Source organism: Eulemur rufifrons, chromosome 6, assembly GCF_041146395.1.
Source record: "Eulemur rufifrons isolate Redbay chromosome 6, OSU_ERuf_1, whole genome shotgun sequence".
NCBI classification, from domain to species: domain Eukaryota; kingdom Metazoa; phylum Chordata; class Mammalia; order Primates; family Lemuridae; genus Eulemur; species Eulemur rufifrons.
In genome coordinates, this window is record NC_090988.1 from 90291585 (window position 1) to 90315170 (window position 23586).

The following is a 23586-nucleotide window of genomic DNA, read 5'->3' on the forward strand; positions in this document are numbered from 1 at the left end:
GACATTTCCAAAGGGCTGATGCCCAAGTACTTCAAATTTAGTATGTCCAAAAGAATTATTCAAATCTCACCATCCATCTTCTAAATCTCAGTAAATGGCAACTCCTCCCCAACCATATCTGGTTAGTCACATCTGAAACCAGGGAGCTGTCACTGCTCCTTGCCTTTCCCTTATGATCCCCTACCCCACATTCAATCTATTACCAAGTCCTAGGGAAGCTACCTTCTAAATGTACCTTAAATCCATCTTCTCTTTTGCTAATCATTCCCACAATTGAGCCACCAGCATCCCTTAAGTGGGCCGTCATAAAAGCAAGTCTTTTTTTGGTATTATACTCATCCAACCCAAATCCACTTTCCACAAGACAGACTGATACTCTAAAAATGCAATTTTGGTCATTTTAGTAACTCTTCAAAAACTCTTCAATGATAGTTCAATGTCCTTAGGGTCAAATCCAAAAATCCTTAAAAATGACCCAAGGGTCCCTCATGGTCTGAGTCCTGCCATCTTTCCAGCCTCAGCATCTCTCACATCACTTTCTGTTTTACCCAATGCACTTAAGCCACACAGACCTCTGGTTAGTCCCTCAAACCTGCCAAGGCCTTTCCATATGGTGATCCTGCTTGCTGGACTGTTCTCTGCCCCACTCCCCATGCCTGGCTAACTTTTCATCCTTCAGATCTCAGACTACCTGAATTCCCTAAAGTCCCTTCCTGCCCCACTAATAATATTTAGTTCTCCCATTATCCTCTCATAGCCCCTATATATTTCCTCTAGGGCAAGTATGAAAATTTGTATTTATATACCTGTGTTGTGGTAATCAGTTTAATGTCTCTTTTCTCCACAAAACTGCCCCATGAAAGGTAGGTCCACATCTATTCTTACACTGCTGCATCATCTTGTATAATGAAAATAGTAGTTGTTTTGCTCATCATTTCATCCTGGTACCTAGCATATTGCCTGATGTGTAGAACCTCCAATCATATTTGTGGAATGAAGAAAGCTGTAAAGCACCACGTAATGGGTTCATGTTTAAAACTGGTCTTACAAGCTTTATCCCCTAAGTTACATTCCCTCTGCTTTTAGTGTTGCTTGGGGGGTACCTCTTCTAGAACTCTATGTCTCCTTAGTCTTCCCCTGATTCTGACGTGAATTGAAAACAGTCTTTCTCTTTTCCTAAGTGTTGATTATCGTTTCATAGAATGACACTGGCAACAGCGAGAAAAATCCATACACCGAACCCCACCTTCCAGGGGGTTTTGGCGAAGCACAACACTTACCAATGAATGAACCTGTTTCTGGTGATGGAGAACAACTTGCCACTTTCCACATAGTAGAAGCCTCCCGCGCTCTCACTGTATTTCACAGCACCAGTCACAGCATTTGCACTCCCTGCAAAATGAACGCAGTCAGCCTGCACGCATGGTTCTCTGGGAATGACAGGGATTGAGGCGCTGAGAAAGCAGAGGGTGATGGATTGACAACCCATACAAAGAGAAGGGAAAGAAAAGACGAAGACGTCTGACACCAAGGAAGCTCTGATCTAGGGGATATCGGCATGTGGACTCAGGAGGATGAGCCAGGGGGCGGTCAGAGACCCAAGGGAGAATCCCGAGGGGAAGGATCGGATCGCGCCCTCCCTGGCCACTTCCGTACCAATGCCGCTGACTGTGAATTCCCGAAAATGCCTCGGCCTTTCGCGCTCAGCTCCGCTTAGCTCCACGAAGCTCCGTTCTAGGGCTCCCGCCGCCGCCATCTTCCCGCCGCCGCCGCGATGCCCGACGGGACACGGGCAGGGCAGTGCGGCTGCCGTCACTTCCGGGGGCCGGGCGAGGGGAGCGGCAGACAGGTGAAGCACCAAGGGGAGGAAAAGGCGGGTCTGACCTTTTATTGCGGGGCTTTTACCATGAGAATGAAGGTGGGCGGGGAGGAAGCCAGAAGAGAAAGGGGCTGTAGAAGCCAACTCTTTCTGCGGGATTCTTCCATTGGCTGGCTCGCTTGCTCCGGAGGGCGGTGCCCATTTCCCGGCGGCCTCAGAGCAGGGGGTGGCGCCGGGTTTGTTTCCATTTTAAAAACGCGGGAGCTGGCGGCGGGGCTGTCTCCCGAGAGGGGCGAGGTCCGGAGAGGTCCTGCCGTTCAGCAAACTTGGGATCCGTCCTCTGCTGGCCCCCAAGTTTGCGATCACCTCTCCCTCCGTCAGAGTGTCCGTCTGTAGATCTCCGCTGGGTCTCCCTTTCTTCACCCTTCAGCGACATGTGGGAAGAGGAGAAGTGAAGGGGAGAGGGGCCTTTTGTCATTTTTTTCGAGAGGCTATTCGTGTAATCTGTTGTAATGAAACATAATAATGTGTTTAGTTAAGCATTGATACTGCAACCTGCTGAGGTTACATAAGTGTTACTTGTAGAGCAGAGATGAGTCAACACCATTGAACTCTGTCCAAATTGCAGATTCATCAGGTAAATACATGATTGCTATTTTTAAATTAAAAACATTTTTTTAAAAATATGAGGTTTCACTGTGTTGCCCAGGCTGTCCCCAAACTTCTGGACTCAGGAGATCCTCCTGCTTCATCCTCCTGAGTAGCTGGGGCTACAGGTGTGCACCACTGTGCCCGACTAGTTTTTCTTATTTTTTGTAGAGATGGGGTCTCACTATATTGCCCAGACTGGTCTTGAACTCCTGGCCTCAAGTGACCCTCTCGCCTTGGCCTTCCAAAGTGCTGGGATTATAAGCATGAGCCACTGCACCAGGCCATTATTGCTATTTTAAGCCACTAAAATTTTTGGTAGTTTTTTAGGCAGCAATATATACCAGGAATATTTTTTCCCTTCACACTTTTCTTCATACAGCCTTCAACGTTTCATTCTTAGATCACTGAAACAACTCCCTAATTGATCTTGCTCTGCTCTTTCTCTCCCTGCCTCTCCATTTTCCAAATGCACTATGAGGTAAATGTTCCTAAACACCAATTATACTGTGGTGTTTCTTCTTAAAAACTTTCAGGGGTTCTCTGTTGCCCTGACTTTCAAGGCCTTTCTCCCTGTTTAACTTTATCTTCCTTCTTTGCATGCCTGAAGGTCTTTGAATGAGAAACACTTATTTGTCCCAATTGTACACTGCCTTCTTCATATTGTGGGAGCCTAACTTGAGTCCAAGTGGTATTTGGTCATATCTGGGCACGTCTGTCAAACTGGTGAGATCGGCATGCTGGGAAACCTATTTTCAAGGGGACTAAAAAGAGTCTTGGGAAACAATTTTGCTTTAGGGGAGAGCAAACCCTGTAGCAATTCGATGGTATGGGACCTAGTTGTAGTGGAGGGATCATTTTGAGTACAATATGATTTGTTGCTCTCCCCAGCTGCCACTGGATTTGCATCTGAGGCCTTTGGAGAGCTGAGTGGAAGACTGAAGAAAAAAGAGACCAAGTTCATTACAAATTCTATAAAACATTGAGGAGAGTGCCACTATTCCCCTTGTGCAAATGATCCCAGAACAGTTTTGCCCATTTAAAGGCTCCAGCACATTGGAGGAGATGCCTTCTAGAAGTCTGTGGTGGCCAAAGGGATGGGGTAAGTACCTGGCAAGGACTTGTGTCCAATAGAGCAGGGGTGGTTCTCTAAAAAGTCTGGAGCCCAGCACCGCAATTCTTACCTGGCAGAGTTACCTAGATTGCTTGGAAATGGATTGCTTCATGAGAAGGTTATTCATGAACACAGACACTCCCTGGGTACTCCCAGAAATGCTTGAGGGACTCTAGCAGAGATTGAAGGTGCCTGAGTGGGTGGGGGCAAAAGTTAGTGGAATTTGTTCATGTTTTTAATGTAATTGTACTTCCACCATGGGTTGGGCTAATTTGAGTTTTACTGTATTGAACTACTTCACTTGGATATGTTAGTCATCTTTTTATTAGAATTCTGTGTCCTTTATTATGTGAGTTTTCTATTGCTGCTGTAATAAATTACCTCAGATTTAGTGGCTTAAACAAAATTTCTTATCTTACATTTGTGTAGGTCAGAAGTCCAATGTCGGTCTCACTGGGTTAAAATTAAGGTGTCAGCAGGGCTGTGCTCTTTCTGGAGACTCTAATGGAGAATGTCTTTTGTTCTCATTTCCAGTTTCCAGAGGCCACCATATTTCTTGGCCCCCTTCCTCCATCTTCAAAGCCAGCAATATTACATCTCTCCCTGACCTCAGCTGGAAAGGTTCTCTGCTTTTAAGGATTTATGTGATTAGGGTAGGCCCACCTGAATAATCCAGAGTAACCTCCCCATCTCTAGGTCCTCAAATTTAATAACAAAGTTGCTATGAACTCTGAACTATAAGGTAACATATTCACAGGCTTTAGGGATTAGGACATGGACATCTTTAGGAGAGCCATTATTCTACCCACAGTGTTTATGATTTACTAAATATTTACATACATTCTACTTTCATCCTCATAACATCCTTATAGGGTAGTATTATTCCTGTCAGGTAGATAACTTTTCTGAAGCCCTTGCTAACAATATAGTTTTTATCAGTTGTCACCACCCTAACCCACAGCTCAATCTTAGCATTACTTGTGAATAGGGACAACCAGGCATAAAGTGGTTCCTGGTGTGATACAAAATATAGGATGCAGCATCACCTGTAAACCATTTTTAAACAGCTTTAAGTTATAATTCACATACTATGAAATTCACTCCTCTAAAGTGTACAATTCAATGGTTTAAGTCTATTCACATAGATTTGCAACCATCATCACCATCAAATTTTAGAATGTTTTTATCACCCCCTCCCCCAGAGAAACTCCATACCCATTAGCAATCACTCCCCATTTCCTGCTCCTCAGCCCCTGGAAACTGGTAATCTGCTTTATGTTTCCATAGATTTGCCTATTCTGGACATTTCATATAAATGGAATCATATGTATGTGGTCATTTGTGTATGGCTTCCTTAATTTAGCATAATGTTTTCAAGGTTTACCCATGTTGCAGCATCAATCAGTACTTTATTCCTTTTTATGACTGAACAATATTCTGTTGAATGGATATTCTATATATTATTTATACATTCATCAGTTCTTGAACATTTGATTTATTTCCACTTTTGGGCTATAATAATAAAATAATATAATAATTATATTATAAATGTTAATATTACATAATAATCATGTTGCTATGAACATATAAAATATTAATGCCAAAAATGTTTAATCCAGATTGTGATAGAATAGCCCTCCATAAACCTGTTTGTGTCCTAATCCTTGGAACCTGTGACCTCACATGGCTAAAAAGACTTTGCATGTGTGATTACAGTTAAGGACCTAGAAATGGGTATAGTATTCTGGATTATTCAGGTGAGCCCGATCTAATCACATAGTCCTTGAAAGCAGAGAGTGTTTCTCTGCTGAGATCAGAAAGAGAGATGTGAGGACAGAAGAAAGGTCAGAGGTATGTGACGTTGCTGGCATTTAAGATGGAGAAAAGGGGCAGTGAGCCAAGAAATGTGGTCAGCTTCTCGAAGATGGAGAAGGCAGAGAAATGGATTCTCCCCTAGGGCCCTGCTGACACCTTGACTTCTGCCCTTAGCTGAAGGGAGCTGCCTATGGTTATGCCCCCTGCATCCAGTGATGGGTCAGTGTGGAAGCATAAAGGTCCAGCCCCCTTGCCTTGATCTAGAACAACTCTGAAGGACCATCTCAACTCCAGAGCACTGTGTAGGATTGGCCAAGGGCTCTGTTGCTACCGTGTTGCAGTTCAACTTCTCTCAGTTATGCCTCTCAGTTCTTTAGAGGTGCTCCCCAATAAAGCTTGTGCATGTAAAACTGTTTCCTCAAGTCTGTTTTCTGGGGAGTCCAACATCACACACACACACACCCACCCTTGCCTAAGGATGAGCAGCCAGCAGGGAAAGAGAATTTGGAAGAGGAAGGAGTTTAGGGAAGATCTATTCTAAATTCCAAAATTGATGGTGAAATACTGGAAAGAACATCAGCTGGGCATTAGAAGTCTTGGATTTAAGTTCTAGCCCTGTCTCAACTAGCCCCTTGTCACTTGGCAAGTCACTCAACATCTCTGTGTCTCAGTTTCTTAGAATAAGGTGATCTTCAAGCTCTCTTCTGGCACTAAAGCTCTGGGTTGGTGGCCTAACAGCCAGAGACAATCTTCACCTTCATCCCTCCTTAATTTCCAGGCTCTGAACTGAACCCATCTTTTGGGGACAGAAACTTCCTAGGACCAAGGACCGAGCATGACCTCCCTTAGTCAAAATTGACTTCTGGGTGCACACAACCTTTGGACCAGTTATTTCATACTATGATCATTTCTTAGATGCTTGTATAGCACAATGCTTTCTATACACAGTCTTTTCTCAGTTCTTTAATGTATACTTTAAAATTTTTTTCATGTTTGTAAAATAACAATGTGTTACGCAATCAATGTGCATATCTAATGTAATCACGCTTGTTTTTTTTTTCTCAGAGGCATCTTTCAGTTTCCTAGGAATCTAGGAATTACAGATTTTTTTCTTTTTTGTTTTTTGTGACAGAGTTTTGCCCTGTTGCCCAGGCTAGAGTGCCATGGCGTCAGCCTAGCTCACAACGACCTCAAACTCCTGGGCTCTAGTGATCCTTCTGCCTCAGCCTCCTGAGTAGCTGGGACTACAGGCGTGAGACACCGCTCCTGGCTAATTTTTTTCTTTCTTTTTTGGGTAGAGATGGGGTCTCACTCTTGCTCAGACTCATCTTGAATTCCTGAGCTCAAGTGATCCTCCTGCCTCGGTCTCCCAGAGTACTAGGATTACAGGCGTGAGCCACAGCCCAACCCAGAATTACAGTTTTTTTGACAGTGAGCTCCTTTAGGTCTGGATCACTGTCTCATTCTTCTTATCTCCAAAATCTGTAAGAGTCCTGGGAATTTAAAGGTACCTAGTAAATGTTTGAGGAGTAACTAAATGAATAAATAAATGCATATATACATTTCTAGAAAATTTAAATACCTCTTGAACTATTACTAGTCTGTGGTATGGTTGTAACATAAATTGAATCATATTGCCATCTAGTGGTTAGGTCGGGACTTCATTTAGAAACCAAATGCAGAATGTTCCCAAAATTATCGTTTGTGCAGCAAGTTTTATTTACAGATACTATTGCAAGAAAAATATTTTTATCCTTGAAAACTATATTCTGAGAATGTCTTGGTTTGCCAGATCATCACTAATGGGTAATTATAAACGAACAACATTGTAAATTGAACTTCAAAGCAGATTTTCCTAACTTAATAGCTACCCCTTGAAAGAAGAATTTGGTGGTTTAAATAAGTATGGGAAATGATGATAAATAAAGTTAAACATATATCTTTCCTGAAGAACTTTTCAGAGACATTAATATGATAGTACGCTTTGTGAAGCTCTAAGAAGACCACATGTATAATGTGTTTTCTAGACTCTTTGACCTATAGAATACTCTTTTTTTCAAGTAGTAACTCACTGGACTATTGTTCTATGGGAATATATTTTGGGAAACCAGACTTTACTGTTATTTTCCCCGTATGTTAAAAACATCTATTAGAACAGTGTTTTCCTGACCACAGAGCCTTCTTTGATGTTCATATCCATGTTTTAGACATGGTGAATTCAAAGAATATCCTAATAAGTCAGTAGTAATACTTTACATTTTTATGGAACTTGATTAATTTTAGGTGATAATTTCTTTAATTGAAATTAGTATTATTTCACAGTGAACGCTTTTTACATAATGTACTTTCTTTTGGGTTCTAGGAACCCAAATATGTTGGACAACATTCTCCATTTAGACAGTGACTTTCAATAATTGCCGTTAGTGCTAGCAGCAATGACTTGGGATACAACAATGCAAAAGACTTAAGATTTTCTGTTTCTTTAGGTTTTGTATATTGCCATTTACCTATATGTTGCTCTATTAATAATAGCAACTAAATTTCAAATTCTTGGCAGGATCCCCATTTATCCTTTATTTATTCTGTCAGCCTTAATTGCACACCTACCATGTGCTGGGCGTTGGGGTTATAAAATCCCTGAGGGCTGGGTGCGAGGTGGCTTACAGCTGTAATCCTAACACTTTGGGAGGCCAAGGCAGGAGGATCGCTTGAGGCCAGGAGTTTGAGACCAGCCTGAGCAAGAGTGAGACCCCATCTCTACTAAAAATAGAAAAATTGGTTGGGCGTGGTGGTGTGAGCCTCTAGTCCCAGCTACTTGGGAGGCTGAGGCAGTAGGATCGCTTGAGCTCAGGAGTTTGAGGTTGCAGTGAGCTATGATGACACCACTGCACTCTAACCCTGGTGACAGAGTGAGACTCTGTCTCAAAAAAAAAAAAATAAATAATATCCCTCAGTATAGGAGCTCTATGCAGTCAGGGCCCTTGTCTACCTTCTCCTCTGTTGTATGTCTGGTGTCTGGTGTGGTGGCTAACACTTATTGGGTGTTTACAAAGTATTTGTTGACAGAATAAAAATTGCACATTCCCTGCTTTTGAGATTCTCCCAGTTTAATGGAGAGACAAAGGAGAAATAGAGATAACAGTAAAATATGATAGATGTTATAAAAGAGATACATACAAAAGGGAGAAAGAGAATTCCAGGCAAAAAGGCTTTAGGGCACAGGGAGAATGGGGTGAGGAGTGGCTGAGAAGGCTGGGGTCATACTGTAGAGAGCGTTTCCTTTCTTGCTGAAGGGTTTGGATTTACTTAAATGTCTTTCCTTACAACTCAGTGCTTAAAGTACTAACAAAATTCTTATTGTGTATTTGGTATAAGAATTTTATTTTAATTTAGACCAAACCTTTGTAAATAGTTAAAAGATTTTTTGAAAATTTCATCCAACCTCAGCATAGAGGGCTTTACCATGTGTGGGCCTGGGAGAACCTTCCTTAAAGAGCATAAATTTCACTGTGAGGTTGGTAACTCGTGGAGAATCCTGGATGACAGTATAGGTACTTAATAATTGCCTTGACAGGGTGTCTAGAATTTTGAAATTCTCCCCAGGAAACCCCCAGAGCAGAGCCCCGCAGAAGAAATTTTGCATTTAAAAGCAAAATTGTGGAATAAGTGAAGTAAGTCCGTGACTTCTCACTTCCCTTTTCAGTATTCTTTCTACCCACTTAGGAAACCGTCATGACTTCAGACACCAGGGCCCGCTGATGGCCCCTGAGAGCCCAAAGTTCCCACCTAGACCTGACTCTTCTGTGCTTTGAACTTATCCTTGGGAACCATACACCCTAGATTGTTTTCGCCTCTCATGTAATGTTTTCCATAAATTTCAATATGTTTTGATTCATTACATATTTAATTAAGTGTTACTTTTATATCTTTGAAAGAGCTTGCACACAATTTAATTCACAAAATCAGAAAAGAATCCTTGCGTGAACCATATGTCCTCCTGAGTTTTGCTTCAAAAAATATAAGTGCTTACCACGTGAGGACAGAAAACTGAAAAAACAAACAAACAAAAAAACCCAAAAAAATATAAATGCTGTACCTATCTAAACTAGCTCTGGTATAATTGGACATGATCTGACATTACGGTAATTCACACTGAGGTGCCAATAACACATAAAAGCTCAATAATTTGCCTGTGCCAGAGGTTAGGGTATGGGCAACACACACTGCCTTAACCGATGGAGTATTACCACTCTTCCCTCTATGGCTCATCTTGCTAATCAGTTGAGGGAGTCCTTTCCTACTGAGTCTCAATATAATTTTCAACACTGTGATTCAGATAGCTGCTATCAGTTAACCCCGAATTGGCATATGATGTATATAATCTATTTACCATCTAATTCAAAGGAATGAAGCTCTAATGGTGGAATTGGAGGTATCAACAAGGAACCAGATGTGTGAATAGCCTCAATAGGGGCAGTTAAGTCATCCCAGTAAAATATAATAACTATTAACCTTAAAGACCAAGATCAAAGCCAATCCAGCTGGGCAGGATGGCACACACCTGTAGTTCCAGCTGCTTGGAAGGCTGAGGCAGGAGGATCGCTTGAGCCCAGGGGTTTGAGGCTGTAGTGTGCAATTATGGTGCCTGTGAATAGCCACATCACTCCAGTATGGGCAACATATCGAGACCCTGTCTCTAAAAAAAAGAAAAAATATCCAATTCAATAAAAACGTTTTGTTTTCATGTGTAGAGCCCAGGACTGCTTTTTCATGTAAAAGCACACAGTACAATTGAGAAGCTAGAGATTCAGATTTTGGAGTATAGATTCTCATTTATATCAAGACTTTGTTGGGGTTGCACCTGCTTCAAAATCTCCCTTCTCATTTTGTCCTGTCTTAAAACCTTGGGGCTGACATTTCCTTTGTTGTTGCACAATCATGGGCAGTGCCAACCAACCTGCCCACACCTTTATGTCTTCCTTTGTGAACTAACGATGGCAGTAAATATCAATTAAGAGATTTTTGCAATATGTTTCTTTCCTTTCATCTGCTCTTGAGAGTTCTTTAACATTTCTCCTGTTCTACCCCTTCACAGAGTAAAAAGTTTCAAATCATAAAAATAGGAAGAGTTTTTAGAAGTATTACTCCTTCCTCATTTCGCCTGCCAAGTTTCAATTTGGTGCAGGTGCTGAAAGATGTTTATAGGCAAGTAAAATAAGTCACTTCCATATCTCAGAGCAAGGAGTCTCATTGACCTGAGTAGAGGGTAGGAACTTTGATTAGAGGCTCCAGTTTGAGGTCAAAGGCCAATGCTTTTCCAAATCCCAGACTTTAGTCTTGTTTTATTAATAACTCACCTTTGTCATTGCCTAAATCCTGCAAGAATGTCTGGAAATTAAATAAGTCAAAATGTACAACTGCAATCTCAGGCCTGGCAAAGCTTCTATAGGCAACCACAGGTCCACACCCAATGATTGTTTATATTTCTCTTGCATCCTCCAGGATCCTGCTTACGCACCAGTTTCTCTTGAGTAACGGTGAGTGGAGCCAAGTCAGTAACAGTAATGTTCCTTGTCTGCCTCCCTGGGCTAGTCCTGACGCTGGCCTGGACAATGCCAGACTCAGGAACTATTTGTTTCTGAACTGCAGCCAAGAAGTCTAACAATTCTCTCCCTTCCTTTCCATTGCCCTCTTCTTCCTTACTAATGCCAAGTCTGGGATTTTCCTTGTCTGGAGACCATAGGGGCAAGGAAATGAACTTTCTTGGGATACGACAGACCACTTAATAGAAAATGTGTCCTTTGTTCTCATTCAAATACCTTTTCCTTAAATGATATTTCTGTCTAAGGCTTCCGCAGATAGCTACTTCTGCACTAGCTACTTAATTTTTCCTAGGTCCCTGTCAAAAAACTAAGAAATAGGCGTTGGAATTCTGAATTTTCTGATTGGAAAGCAGTAGCTTAGAAAGAAAAAATGAGGCCAGGCGTGGTGGCTCATACCTGTAATCCTAGCACTTTGGGAGGCTAAGGTTGGAGGATCATTTGGGGAAAGGAGTTTGAGGCCGGCCTAGGCAACATAGTGAGACTCCATCTCTACAAAAAATTAAAAAATTAGCCATGCATGCTGGTGCGTGCTTGTAGTCCCAGCTACCTGGGACGCTAAGGCAGGAGGGTTTCTTGAGTCCATGAGTTTGAGATTGCAGTGAGCTATGATGACACTACTGCACTCTAGCCCAGGCAACAGAGAGAGACCCTGTCTTAAAAAGAAAAAATGACTTGCCCAGGCATTTAGTCAAGCAATTCTATTAATGGTGTCTGAATCCATTCTTTAAACTTATTTAAAAATCCTTTTAACTCCCAGCAAACCATGTTCAAAACAAAGGAAGCAAACCCTTGTAATTACCTGCAGAAAATAGAAAGATGCAGGTCTGGTTGTTGATCACGGATTCTACCACGGGCCAGAAAATTTTACTTCATTCGGCCAAACCCAGGGACAGTTCAACAGAGATTAGTCAACAGGAATATGGTTCCTCTTCCCACTGTTAACTTAGATGCTTGACTTCGGGCAAGTCATTTCACTTCTCTGGGCCTTAGTTTGCTCATCTGTAAAATGAGGCAGTTGGGCTTCATACTCTCTTAGGTTTCCTTCTATCTTCAGCGCTCTACAACTAGGAAAATGCTAGGCATAGGTGAAAACATCTTTAAAAAGTCAGCAAAACATCTATAACACTTTAAAAGAATAATCTCTGGTGGATGAAAATGTGTTTACAGTACAGTTTGACTCAGCAATTTCACCCTTGGGGTTTTATCCTAAGGAAACAGTCAGAGATATGCTTCAAGATACAAGAATGACTATCACAGTGTTTTTTTGTTTTTTTTTTTTTTCAAAATAAACTTTTAATTTTAGAAGAGTTTTAAATTTACAAAGTTTCAAAGATACCGGAGAGTTCCTCTATGCTCCATCTACTCTCCCTCTCCATTTCCCCTGTGGTTAACAGCTGATATTAGAATGATACATTGGTCACAAATATTGAACCAGTACTGATATAATATGACTAACTAAAACCCATACTTTCTTCTTATTTCCTTACTTTTTACCTAATGTCCTTTTTCTGTTTCAAGATTCTGTCCAGGACACTGCATTACATTTAGTTGTTATGTCTCCTTAGGTTTCTCAAGACTATGGGAGTTTCTCAGATTTTGCTTGTTTTTGATGACTTTGACAGTTTTAAGAAGCACCGGTTAGGTATTTTGTAGAATGTCTCTCTGAATTTGTCTAATTAAAAAAAAAATCATGATTAGACTGGGGTTATGGGAGGAAGACCACAGAGGTAAAGTGCTATCCTTGTCACATCGTATCAGGGGTACATGCTATCTATGTGACTTTTCACCAGTGACATTAAGCTTAGTTACATAGCTGAGGTAGTGTTTGCTAGATTTCACTGTGCTACGTGTGTGTGTATATATTATATATATACATATTTTTTCTCTTTTTGAAACAGGGTCTTGCTCTGTTGTCCAGGCCAGAGTGCAGTGGCCTCATCATAGCTTACTACAGCCTCAAACTCCTGGGCTCAAACGATCCTACCTCAGCCTCCTGAGTAGTTGGGATTACAAGCAGATGCTAGCTCACCCAGCTAATTTTTTTTTTTTTTTTTCGTATTTTTTGTAGAGATGGGGTCTTGCTTTTGCTCAGGCTGGCCTCAAGTGATCCTCCCACCTCAGCTTCCCAGAGTGCTAGGATTACAGGTGTGAGCCACCCCGCCCGGCTGTGCTATATTTTTAATAAGAAAAGTTCTCAAACAAGCTGGAGGTCAGTAATAGGACTGTAAACTCCATGAGGGCAGGGACTTTGCCTGCTTCACTGACTACTATGCACCTAGTGCCAAGCACAGTTTGACACACAATAGGTGTTAATAGAATTTGTTGAACAAAAAGGAGGTGAGTTTAATAAATTAACTTATATAATATGATGGAATACTATCAGTCATCATAAATATTTGGTGATATGGAAAAAGGTAAATGATACATTGTTCAGTGAATGAAACATTAGAAAGCAATTTCTATACATGCAATTTTCTATAAAGTGTGTGTTTGTGCATGTGAGCACACACATGCATAGGGGTGTGCAGAAAAAGAACTAGGAGAATTTTGTCAACATGTTAACAGTGGTCATTTGTATTGCTGGATGGAAGGATTACAGGAGATTTTTATTTTCTTGTTCAGTGTTTTTAAAAATTTTAACAATGAAAAGGAATTACTTTTGAAATTAGAAAAAAAATGCAATAAAAATGGAGAAAAGTTTTAACCTTCAAAAAGATTCTTGAGCAAGGAAAACACATGTTCCAATACAATGCCCAGCAACCAAATTATTTAGCCATGTATTAGTATCTGTGAAGGAACTGAAATCAGTGGTGCAGTGCAGAGAGGGTGTTGTCCTCAAAATTCTGCAGTTTCTAGGAAACAGGGTACACTAGGCACCATCTGTTTCTGATTTAGAGCATTAGCCTGGCAAGATCATGAGCTGTATCTTTGTTACTCTCATAGTAAATTGTTTAAAGTTAAAAAGGAAAAAAAGAGTATAGAGCAAAACCAAATGCACAGGATGCCAGAGTGAATGGCATTATTGTATCATTTGCTTTCTCTTCCCTGGGGCTTTGCATTTTAAAAACACATGTTGTGGTTTTCTGTGATTATCTTTCCACTTCCTGTGTTGTATCTCCCTTACTGTAAATATCCTTTTGTATAGTCATGCTTTTCTTTCCTTGTGTGTTGCATGTGTGTCTTTCTCAATATTCACTATCTTTCTCCAGCCTTCCACTGTGTACTTTTTCTAATACTAATTTGTATGAGTCCATTGGTGTGTTTTTTGGGGATTTCTTATTGTTGTTTGTTTTGAGACAGAGTCTTGCTTTGTTTCCCCGAGTAGACTGCAGTGGCATCATCGTAGCTCACTGCAACCTCAAGCGATCCTCCTGTCTCAGCCTCCTGAGTAGCTGGGACTACAGGCGTGAGCCACTATGCCCAGCTGACTTTTCTATTTTTGGTAGAGACAGGGTCTCGCTCTTGCTCAGGCTGGTCTTGAACTCCTGAGCTCAAGAGATCCTCTGGCCTCAGCCTCCCAGAGTGCTAGGATGGCAGGCGTGAGCCACCTCGCCTGGTCCCAATGGTGTTTTTATTCTCCATTGAGAATTTTAGAACCCTGGTTCTAAATCCTAGTTCCATCTTTTATTAACCATGTGATCTGGGGAAAATTATAAAACTTCTCTGCGTTTTCCCCTCTGAAAATGAGGACAATATTATGTACCCGCTGGTAGTATTGCAAGGATTAAATGAGATTTAATGTAAATACGTAGAGTATCTATCCGAGTGCTAGGCACAAATCAGGCACTTAACCTTTGTTATCCTTTACTTCCCTCTCTCCTTCTATGTGTCCTCTAATACTGTGTCTCATGTTATCTTCCTAAAACACCAACATAACTGAAGGATCACGTCTAAACTTAGCAGGCTTTCAGGGTCATCCTCAAATGAGCTCCAACCCATTTTGTGGTCTCACATCTTCCTGGCACATTCCATACACACATACTCTCCAGCCACACCAAATTACTAGCTTTTGCCTAAATACATGTTACTGTTTCTTCTCTCCTTGCCTTTACAAGTGCTATTTTCTGTATCTAGAAGTCTTTCCCACGCCTACCTGACAAACTTCTTTGTGAAGCTTTCTCTGATAGCTTGAGGCTACCGTCCCCCTCTCTGACCACAGTAATTTGTTCAGACCTCTATGAGTGTATGAATGTAGTTCCTTATTTAAGTGTCTATTCCATTTACTTATGTATTCGACATAGTTATCCAGATGCTACTATGTGCCAGGCACTGGGAATGCAACCTCTAGTGAAATTGTGAGATTCCATAAGGACAGGAGTCCTGTCTTATTTTCACCCCCAGTGCTTAGCACTGGGGAAAAGCAAGCACTCGGTATTTGTTTGTTGAATGTTGGGTAAAATGAAAGCACTTCTTTTTCAATAGTCAAACTGAAAATCATAATGCTACCAAAATTTCCTCAAAGATAAAGGACACATACTTTCTTTTACATGTAACATATTGTTGTGCTTATTAACAATTCCAGGGGGCTTAGAAATATTCCTTTGCTTTGAATGTTCTCCATCTGGAAGAGTTTAGCTAATTAGACCAAAGATTGCAGATGAGTTGGCCCCATTTATCTCCAATGGATGAAATCCTTTTTTCTCCAGAGGATTCCTCAGACAAATATCAAAGGTCAATGTTATTTTTAGTAACATATAGTTTTGAAAGTCTTAAAAATTTGTTTTAAATTTCTCAATTTGGTAAAACATGCTTGAAAAAGTTTTTTTTATTATTTAAATTTACTAGTGAACTTTAGCATACATGGAAGCATTGGTTTCAACTCTAAATGATGCCAAATTACCATACTGGAGACAAAATTAGTAATCTACAAAAGGGAAATTAGGAAAAAAAAATGCTCTTTCCTTTTTTGCGGGGCCGGTAAGTATAGATTCCGGTTGGTGATGGTATTCTGTGCAGATTAAGTAGTGATTCAGAGAAAGCTATTATTATCCTTCTTTTTTAGGGGTTTTAAAATTTTTCTTCATTAATATTTGTCAACATTTTTGAGCTTTCATTCTCATCATCCACTTCCCTTCTCCATTCTCTGCTAATGTGTAGAAACACATGGGCCCTGTTTTCTTGGATTTATTTGAATCCCCCTTTGTATATTTCAATGGACAATTATGAAAACTCATGTGCCAATTACATGCTGATTTCTTTGAGCTTCAGAGTGAAAACATTGTACAACTTCAAATTAATATCGGTTAAATAACGGCTATAATAGCTGAGTTTTACTGCTATAAATTTAATTATTCAGCTACAGTTAACTTTTTTTTCTCTAGATGGAAATAATTTATCCGTCTCCTGAGTTGCATCATGAGATTTAAGTTGATGGCCCCTCATAGGAAGGAGCTAAGTCAGGTATTAGTGAAAGAGATCCTATGTGAAATGCGACAGTGAATAAAGCAAATCTCCTGTCCAACACTGCTGTCTTTGCTAGGCAGCGTCCCAGCACGCACAACTGGCTCAACTGAATTTCATTAAAAGCTAAAAAACACAAGGGTTAGGTTAGAGAGAGGGATAGGTAGGCAGAACCCAGAGGATTTTTAGGGTGGTGAAACTACTCTGTATGATACTATAATGGTGGATACATGTCATTACACAATTGTCAAAACCTGTAGAATATACGACACTAAGAGTGAACCTGAAGGTGAACTATGGATTTTGGATGATGATGTGTCAATGTAGGTTCATAATTGTAACAAATGTAGCACTCTGGTGCACAATGTTGATAGCTGGGGAGATTGTGTATGGTGGTGTTGGGGACAAGGGGATATATGGAAACTCTCTGTACCTTCTGCTCAATTTTGTTGTGAACCTAAAGCTTCTCTAAAAAATAAAATCTATTAAAAAAAAAAAGAAGCTAAAAAGTAACAAAGTCAGTGTGGGGCCAAAGAACCCAAAGAAGTTCGTCTGGCTCCTTTTAAGTGAGGTCCTCTTTGAGTGCTCATCTGTGTCCCCACCCAGGCTCTTTCACATCCCTTCCTGGGGCAGTCCCTCAGCCTTTCTCAAGACTCTGTCCTTCTCCTTTCCCTTTCCTCTTTGGGGAGACAAAAGGGCTGCCCAAGGACAAGGGTTGGGGTTGGCTGTAGAATGCAGATCATTGAGTTCAATAAAATCAAATTCGTTCTTTGGTCATCATAGCCCCAAATAACAAATTTGATCAAATCCTTAGCTCATGAGTGATGTTTGGCATTTTATAGTGCCGCAAAGGTCAGAAAGCTGTCACCAGGTACTTTTCTCATTTCTATTTTTTCTCCAAGGCCCCCACTGCATTTCCATGGAAGTCATTTTACCCATCCTTTATCTCCTGGTAGTGTCAGAGAGGGTTAGTCACATTTTACAGCCTTGGGCAGAAATGCTTCTTCTAACTGTGCTTTGGTATTGTAAGAAAGGTCCATGAAATCCATCACTATGCTTTGAGAAAGTTATTAGGACACTTCACTAGACTTCTTTGGGAGAACTCACAGGAGACACGTTAGTTCTAGAAGAGTTACACTGTACTTACGAAACTGGTGTGTTTGTTCTTTAGAGACACTATGCATTTTGTAACACGTTTCTCTCTTTGTGTTGATTACCAGGAATCTCTGAGCCAACTTTTATACCATCTATGGTAAAGACTTCATGACTTGCATCTTACCTCTATACTTTTACTTTCCCTTTGCTATATGTTTCTTATTTCAAATTTATTTTATCTTGTTATAGCATACATAGACATTTTTGGATAGGAAAATCCAAAGAAAAGTGAGCTCTTAAAGCTCCATTAATAGGATGTAGGCCTGCCACAAATTAGCCACAGTACGGTGGGGGCTGTGTTAGAAAATGCAATGCCCTTTTGGGGCCCATGGCAATCCCTGTGGTATGGATAAACAGAGCAATGGATGTGTGGATTGCACCCAAGTCATGATGCCCAGGAATCACTAAATGAATGGTAAAGTAGGAATCTAGGAAGGTCTTTTTCCACTTGGTTGTTAAGGAAGATTAGATTCTTCTACAGCAGAAAAACTCAAGTGACCCGAAGGAAGTGATTCACAGGGGACAAAACTAGAGAGTGGTGACAGAAGGCTAAGATCGTGTCCCAGAAGGAAAGCAGGCACTGCCAAGCAGAAACTACAAAAAAATAAATAAGCATTTATTGAAAAGCAAGTGTATAAGCTATCCAAACCAGGGTTACAAGCTTCCAGCAAAGTGGCTAGAATCTCTGCTGATGAATTGAAGGAAATTTGCAATAAGGAAAAATACACCCATCTGAAAAGAAATCCAGTTCATAAGGTCAGCCCAACCCAAAACAACATCAGTGAACAGGAATTTGGTTCACTGAACAATACCAATCTTAGCCCCACAGTGGCCAACTCATTCCTTTCCAAAGAGCACACAGTTTACACCTATTTTTGTACTGAAAATTCTACAGAGAACCTTTGGAAAAAAATCCTGGAGAGTCAGGAACCCTCAAAATACTTGGCTTTGTTTCCTTGTACAGTTGCATGGTGGTATGTGTCCCTTTTTAGTATGTTAGCAATTGCCAACTTCACTAAAGTGCCACAAATGGGGGAGTGAAACTCTGATTACCTCCCACATGGAAGCTTTCTTAGGGGAAGGAGAAAATGTCCCATTATGATATTTTACATTTAAATACCAGCAAGTAAAAAATGCCCACAGGTTCTTATAAGGACAAATAAATAATACTCTTATAGATATGATGACCATAATATAATAATTATAATAGCTCACATTTACATAATGTTTACTATGTGCTAGGCTTTTTTTTTTTTTGAGACAGAGTCTCACTCTGTTGCCCGAGCTAGAGTGAGTGCCATGGCGTCAGCCTAGCTCACAGCAACCTCAAACTCCTGGGCTCAAGCGATCCTCCTGCCTCAGCCTCCCGAGTAGCTGGGACTACAGGCATGCACCACCATGCCCGGCTAATTTTTTGTATATATATATTTTAGTTGTCCATATAATTTCTTTCTATTTTTAGTAGAGATGGGGTCTCACTCTTGCTCAGGCTGGTCTCGAACTCCTGACCTCGAGCGATCCACCCGCCTCGGCCTCCCAGAGTGCTAGGATTACAGGCGTGAGCCACCGCGCCCGGCTGCTAGGCTTTATGGTAAGCATTTAACACATATTAACTCTTTTGATCCTCACAATAATCTCCTTTAAGGTGGTCACGTAAGGTAGCCACATATAGGCTTTACATTTTCATTGTGTCTACACTTATATATCTCACTATTATATACTAGGTCAAAGTGTCCCTGGAGCCTGAATATGTACTACCCCCTTCAAATTCTTTGGGCAAGTGGGGTAAGGAGGTACCAGATCTACCATTCGTTGAATCCCTACTCTGTGTCCACCTCTATGTTAGGAGCATATATCCATCACAACCCTGAATTCTTACAACAACCGTTTGAGTTAGTTTGTATTATTAACTCCATTTCACATTTGTAGAACCTAACTTAGAAAGGTTAAGTATGTTGCTGAAGGTTGCATAGCTAGCAAGTGACAAAATTGGAGTTTGAACCCAGATTTGTTGATCCCTAGATCTTACATTCGTAACCACTATCTTATAATGTCACTCTGCCAGACTCCATTTGAGGGGCTGGGTGTCCCAATTGCTTACAGGTTTTAGATTTTAAAGTATGTTCGAATATCCAGTTTTTTGAGCTCTTCTAATTGGTCTTAAGTCATGGAGTTGAGGGCATTTGCAGCTATTTTTATGGGAATGAACTTGAGTCCACCACCATAAGTAAGATGCATTGATTCCACCATAAGAACCATTCAGATGAGGGCCATGCCCTAGGAGTGGGGTAGCTATGATACACAAGAGCCTGGGCCTCTGATGGCTTTGAGGAATAGAGCTGTTTTACCACTGAGGAAAATAAATTCTGGTTTGTTTAAATCACTCTATTGGGTCTTCGATACCTGTATGTAACTATTAATAATATATGCTCTAAAACTTAAACTACTTGTTTTCATTACCTCCTACTCACCCATTTGGCTATCCCCTACAGTTAAGGGGATGGCCAAACACACGACATCCAATGCTGGACAGATGAGATCCACAGCAGTTTATTAGTCACATAGACTCAGCCTTCAGAAGAGGACCCTGCACCACACAGGACCACATGGGGGTTACACTCAGGAAGAGTGAACTACCAGGGGTGGAGGAGGCAGGCTTTGTAGTATCAGGAGGGTGAGATGCCCCTGGTTGCTAAGGAGGATGTGATTGGCTTGTTTGTGTAATTCCATAGGCTGGCAGGGAATTGAAACCTGCTACTCGTGGATAAGCAGGAATTGCATTTGGTCCATTTGATAATGAGGGTTATCCGGATAGGGGATCTTATCCACAAGAGCAGGGCAGGGAGGAAAACTTGCAGTTAGGCCATTCGAGGTCCCTCCAATTTTATCAGATGTCAAGGCAGCACATGATATTAATTTTGGGCCTTATGCCACGCTGCTGACACATGTAAGGAATCAGAGCCAGGTTATGTCACTCCTCTAAAACAATAATATGGTTCCCAGGACTTCAGTGTAACTTGATTAAAAGTCTCAAATAGAAAGAATGAATGTGTTCATTAAATAAAATTTAATCAGACCAGAAAATGAAAACATTTCCTGCTTGTTCAAGCACTGACCAGGAAGACTCAGCCAACACACTTGTATGATTTCTGGCCCCAATGACTAGTCACCCTTGTTGTGGAATTGGATGCATCTGATTATCAGAGCTTGATGCCCCTAAGCTTGAAGTCCTTGTTCTCCTCAACAAACACCTTGTCATTCATATATTCCTGCATTCAACAGATTTATTCAATACTTAATTTTTATTTGCTGTGGCCCTACTGGGCACTGTGCTTAGGTACCAGGTATGCCGGGGAGAACCAAGAGGTCTGGCTGGTCCTTGATTTCATAGGGCTTCTTGTCTAGTCAAGAAGACAGATATAAAGCAATTAAAGACACAAATAAATAAATGCTATGAAGGAAAACAAAATATAAGTTTATGCTTACAGTGACTTTTATCTATTTTTTAAAAATATTCTTGTTTTTTAACAGTCACCCTCATTAGAATGTAAGCTCCATGAGGGCAGTGAGTGTTACTCTTTGTACCCCTTTGTGTCACCATCATTAGTGTATTCACCGGCTTTTAGTGGGTGTTAAAAATTATTTGATGATCCAAAGAATGAATGCTCACGGTGACCTGCACTGGGTTGGGGCGGATCAGGGAAGGTGTCTCAGATAGTTCTTATGCTCCGCTTTGGATCTTCCAGCTTCACCTGTCTTGTTCCAGCTCTTCATGGATTCTGGCTGATTTCAGGGTACAACCTGAGAGCACATTGCTGCCTGCCTGCACCTCACGTTTCTCACTTCCTGTTTGGTGCTGGCCCGTTGATGCTACCAGGGGCCTTCTTAGCGCCCATGTCCACACAAGTACAGCCTGGAAATGCAGGGGTGTTAGCATCCCATGGTGAACCTTTGAGCTTTGGGAGACAGGAGCCAGAGGCTAATATTTTCCCCTTTGCTCTCCTCTGTAGGATGGTCCTAAGTCACAGTCTATTAGACTTCTTGGGGAAGTGGTCCTGCAGATCAAGCAATCGGTTGCATTTGGAGATGGCCAGCACATCCTCACGTTGGCTCTTCCTCTTTCCCTGCTTCTCTCCTCTTGTATTCCTCCCTCCTGCTGCCCGGGTTTGTCTTTCTTATTAAAAGAATAGCTGTAGGCCGGGCGCGGTGGCTCACGCCTGTAATCCTAGCTCTCTGGGAGGCCGAGGTGGGCGGATCGTTTGAGCTCAGGAGTTCGAGACCAGCCTGAGCAAGAGCGAGACCCCATCTCTACTAAAAATAGAAAGAAATTATATGGACAGCTAAAAATATATATAGAAAAAATTAGCCGGGCATGGTGGTGCATGCCTGTAGTCCCAGCTACTCGGGAGGCTGAGACAGGAGGATCGCTTGAGCCCAGGAGTTTGAGGTTGCTGTGAGCTAGGCTGACGCCACGGCACTCACTCTAGCCTGGGCAACAGAGTGAGACTCTGTCTCAAAAAAAAAAAAAAAAAAAAAAAAAAAGAATAGCTGAGCGGCCTTTTGCCTTGGGCTTCACTTTCTGGGGAACCTGGGTGAACACAGAAATTTCTTTAAGAATGGGATGTTTAAGCTGAGACCCATCAGATGAGTAAGAGTTAGGCAAAAGGAAAAAAAAAACTGCTGGAGGGAGGTGGGGGAGTTGGTTTCTAGGTAGGCAAAATGTGCTTCCTAAGGCAGGGAAGAGGCCAGTGTGTTGGGGAACTGAAAGGCCACTGTGCCATTGTCTGGGGGGAGGAAGGGGTGGATGGGGCAAAGGAGAGATGGAGAGGCAGGAGAGAGGTCAGTTTACTCAGGGCCTTCCTAGTGGGAATTGGGGTTTTATTCTAATGCAATGAGAACCACTGGAAGGTTGAAGCAGGAGAATGGCATAGTCATGTTATGATGATTTATTTTAAAAGATCACTTAGGCTGCTATATGGAAAACAAACTGTTTTAGCTTTGGGAAAGGAGCAACACGGGGACACCAGCTAGGAGTTTCTACAGTGGCCCAGATAAGAAATGATACTTGCTTGGAGCAGTGTAGCGGCAGTGGAAATGGAGAGAAGTGGATGGATCTGAAGCATATTTTTGAAGTACATCCTCATGACTTATTGGTGGGCTGGGTAGGTAGGAGAGGATGGGGAAAGGATGGCTCCCAGGTTTCTGGCTGGGATGGTGGGCAAGAGTGAAGGAATGCAGATTAGAGGAGATTAAGAGTTTAGTTTTAGGTATGTTAGTTTTGAGATGTCTTTAAATTATCCAAGGGGTGATGTCATGTAGACAGTTGGGTATTTAAGACAAGTGCTCGAAAGAGTAGTCCAGGGTAAAGTTACACATTCGGGAGCAGGACTGGCTACATAATTGGCAGGACCCGGTGCAAAATGAAGATGAGGGGCCTCATGTTCAAAAATTATTGAGAACTTCAAGATGGTCAGAAGACAACATCAAACCAAGCATAGAGACCCCTGGCACAGGGTCCTGTTTAGCTGCACAGGTCACATGCCCATGAAGCTTGTATGTGGTATTTAAAGCCAAGGAAATAGGTGAGATGGCTTAGAGAAAGTTATAAGGAGAACAAAGGAGAACCCAAGATTGGACTTTGAAATTCTGTGTATATGCTGATAGTCCCAAAAGGACAAATATTGTATGATTCCACTTATATGAGATACCTAGAGCAGTCAAATTTATAGAGCCGGAAAGCAGAGTGGTGGTTGCCAAGGGCTGAGGAGAGGTGGGGATGGGGAGTTACTGTTTAATGGGCACAGAGTTCCAGTTAGGGCAATAGCTGATGGTGATAGTTGCACACAGTGTGAATCCATTTAATGCTATAGAATTGTATGGTTAAAAATGTTAAAAAGTTTACGTTAGGTATATTTTTCTACAATCAAAAAAAAACAACCGTGCTTTCTTCTCTAAGCTTCTATTATCCTTCATGTGTCTGGTTTCTCTTTTCCTGCTTCTCTGGCCATTTCTCAGTCTCCTCAATTCCTTCT

General features: G+C 41.4%; 1 protein-coding gene across 1 annotated transcript in view; it reads right to left on the reverse strand.

Moving 5' to 3' along the window:
- Positions 1–1789, reverse strand: part of NUP160 (nucleoporin 160) — a 49755-nt gene extending 47966 nt beyond the window's left edge. Inside the window, exons 1-2 of the mRNA XM_069469892.1 lie at positions 1657–1789; positions 1281–1392 (exon numbers count right to left, since the gene is read on the reverse strand). Of these exons, the coding sequence (XP_069325993.1) occupies positions 1281–1392; positions 1657–1756 (212 nt within the window). The 5' untranslated portion in view covers positions 1757–1789. The remainder of the gene's footprint in view (positions 1–1280; positions 1393–1656) is intronic.
- Between the last annotated feature and the right edge of the window lie 21797 nt (positions 1790–23586).